The 3,184-nt window shown below is 46.0% G+C and overlaps 1 protein-coding gene across 1 annotated transcript in view; it reads right to left on the bottom strand.

Annotated features, from left to right (window-relative positions):
* The window catches only part of LOC102470702 (beta-galactosidase-1-like protein 2), a gene marked incomplete at its 5' end in the record, with an annotated part of 27,279 nt that overhangs the window by 18,357 nt on the left and 5,738 nt on the right, over window positions 1-3,184 (bottom strand). The window contains one exon of the mRNA XM_006149994.3: window positions 1,430-1,538. Coding sequence (XP_006150056.1) covers window positions 1,430-1,538 — 109 coding nt within the window. The remainder of the gene's footprint in view (window positions 1-1,429; window positions 1,539-3,184) is intronic.

Raw genomic sequence — 3,184 nt, 5'->3', positions numbered from 1 at the left:
CGTTCCGCTCTTCCCAGTCTGTTTCGGTTATGACTGTTACCCTTCTTTATTCTAAATTCAGACAAGGAACTTGAGTTCTAACCTAATGGCTGTTCAGTAGAGTTTCAGCAAGTGACAAAAATGTTCAGCATTTGCACCATCCCACGTGGTAGCCACCAGCCTAGCGCAGCTGCTGAGCCCTGGAAATGTGGCTAGTGCAACTGAGGAACTGGACTTTTGATTTTGTTTCATTTTAATCAGTTTACATGATCATATTGGACAGCGTAGTACTAGTGTCTATGCAGGACATCCCTGCTAGTCCCCACAGGACACGGTGATCTATGTTCTTCATGCAGGAGCATCAGTGGCTTCCCCGAGTCTAATAATCTCTGGGATAGTCAGAATGTTAGGAACCCACTCTCTTCCTAGTAAATCCATAGCACGTGATGCCTCTGGGCATACACCAGCTTGCCACTGCCCCATTCGACCTACACTAATCTCTTACAAATGATCAGGAAGGCTAACGTATTCCATGTCATTGTCAATTACTAGGGCTCAGCTTGATGCCTGGTAGACTCCTCTCTGCTCATTTTCAACCAAGCATATATGACTGAGTCTTCTCGAAGTTCATAGAAAATGGATACTGTGGGAACTATGCATGGATTTCTAATGTTTTTGGTACCAAAATAAACTGGTACTTTAATTCAGTTTTCCACAGCCCTTTCGAAGTGCCTTGCTAGTCCGCTGTGTGTATTCCAACCACTGAGACATACAGTGGCACACTCGAGGAGCGAGTACAAATCACACCACGGTTTATGGCAGGGAGGCATATTAAAAGTCAAACAAATTGCAGCTGTTACACATTTACTGACCTGAGGTCATCTCTCTAGGCTACTGTTCGGTGAGGACTGGCATGTAGCCATCAGTAGGAGGAAGAAGACGAGGTATTGAGAACAATCATTAATTTCCCATTTACAGTAATATAGAGAACAAATAAATGAAGGACAAGACAAAGCAAAACTACACAGAACGTAGGTCCCAGTGTCCTGCCAGGAAAAAGACAGGGCTGAGGGCAAGGGACTTGTTCAAGGGATGGTAGGTAGGGGAACGGCATTAAAGCAGAGCAATTAGAACTTGGTGTGCTGGGGGCCAGCAGGTGGTGTGGTAGTTAAGGTGCTGGACTCCCACATGGCCAATTATGGTTCAAGTCCCAGACCTGATAGTTTGCATTCTCACTCCACCTACCTCTTGTCAAATTAAATAAATAAATAACAATAAATAAATAATTATTTCTTTTTAAAAAGGACTTGGGGTGTTTAGGTAAGGACTGGAGTCAGCTCTTGTCCACGCATCCTGCTTCTGAGTATACAGAAAGTAGGTTACCCCTACCCAGGACGGCAGCTCAGCTCAGGCTATTACTCCCCTGGGGTGTGGAGATGAGGAACTCTACCTGGAGTGATACCACCTGGTGAGCCAGCTGGTCAAAATAGAGATTCACCGCTCTGGTGAAGCCCTTGTAAGTTGTCCTCAGCTTCATCTTCGGATCCCTGAGTAACCAGCTGAGATTGAAAAGGTGAGACTCAGACTCAACAGGAAAGATGGCAATAAGAAATAACTGAGCGTAGAAGGCTGGACGGCCACGGCAGAGCAGGCATCGCAAGGGTTTTATCCAACTTTAAGAAAAAGCAGTCTGGGGACCAGTCTGTGTCATGGTAGCTACAGTGGCTGGATATCACATGGCCAACTGTATGGTTCAGATCCTAGACCTGGCATGAAAATACACAGAGCAGGGACCAGCAGTTAGCATAATGGCTATGTCACTGGACTCCCATGTAGTCAACCGCGGTTCGAGTCCCGGACCCAGTGGCTTAAACTCACACCAGGCTCGTGTGCATGCGTGCCCAAGATCCCGAGAGGAGAAATGAGGAGAAGGGATTGCAGCGTGACCATCCCCCCGGGGGGTGATTTCTCGCTTTTTGTCTCTCTGTCTGTCTCTGTCTTTCTGGCGAGCACATGCGCCCTATAGCAAAAACCTCTCAAAAAAAAAAAAAAAAAAAAACACGACACACACTTCATGTGCATGGATGCCCAAACTCTGGCAAGGAGGGAGAGACAGAGCAGAAAGGATCGCAGGGTGACCATCTCCCATGGAGGGAGGGGGGTGCTTTCTTGTTTTCTCTCTCTCTCTGTCTCTCTATGGCAAGACACACATCCTCTGGCAAATTAAGAAAAAAATGTGAATAGATTGATGAGGATGAAATGACCTAGAACAAGGCCCATCAAAATGCAGCCCAAGGCCACAGCACATGTGCCACTTTGTAAATAAAGTTTTATTGGCACATGGCTACACCCATAGGTTTACCCACTGTCAGGGCAACTTGCCTGCTACACCAACAGGGCTGAGTGGCTGCCACAGAGACTGTAAGTGGCTCACAAAGCCTGAAATATTTACCCTCTGGGCTTTTATAGGAAAGGTTTGCTAGCCCCTAATCCAGAATGAGATCTTTATAAAACTGAATAGAATTTAAAAAGAAAGAAGAAATCTTTTTTTATTATTTATTTATTTATTTATTTTTTTAACAGAGAGACTTTTGCTGTAGGGTGCATGTACTCATTGGAGAGACAGGCAGAAAGCAAGAAATCACCCGCAGGGTGGATGGCCATGCCACAATTCCTTCTCCTCCATTCTCCTCTCGGGATTTTGGGTGCATACACATGTGCACTTGGCGTGAGTTTCAAGCTGCCAGATCCAGGACTTGAACTGTGGTCGAATATGTGGGAGGCCAGCACTTTAACCACCTTGCCACTATGTCTGGCCATGAAAAAGGAATGGGACACTTACACACGACAACTCTTGAAAACATTATACTAAGTAGAAGAAGCCAGACACAGAACATACACTGTATGATTCCATTCACGTGAAGTATACAGAATGGGGAAATCTTTAGAGACAAAACATAGAATGTGTTTGCCAAAGACTGTAGGGGTCGGAAGGAGAATGGGGAGTGACTGTTGGGTTGGGTTTCCTTTTTGGGTGATGAAAAGGTTCTGCAACTTAGGACCAGCAGTCAGTGTAATAGCTATGTCGCTGGACTCCCATGTAGTCGACTGTGGTTCGCGTCCCAGACCCGGTGGCTTAAAACTCACACTGGGCGCGTGTGCATGCATGCCCAAGATCCCGAAAGGAGAATGGAGGAGAAGGGAT

Source organism: Tupaia chinensis, unplaced genomic scaffold, assembly GCF_000334495.1.
Source record: "Tupaia chinensis unplaced genomic scaffold, TupChi_1.0 Scaffold000274_1, whole genome shotgun sequence".
Lineage (NCBI taxonomy): Eukaryota > Metazoa > Chordata > Mammalia > Scandentia > Tupaiidae > Tupaia > Tupaia belangeri.
Note: the sequence above shows the minus strand (reverse complement) of the source record. Positions and strands in the feature narration are given on the sequence as shown.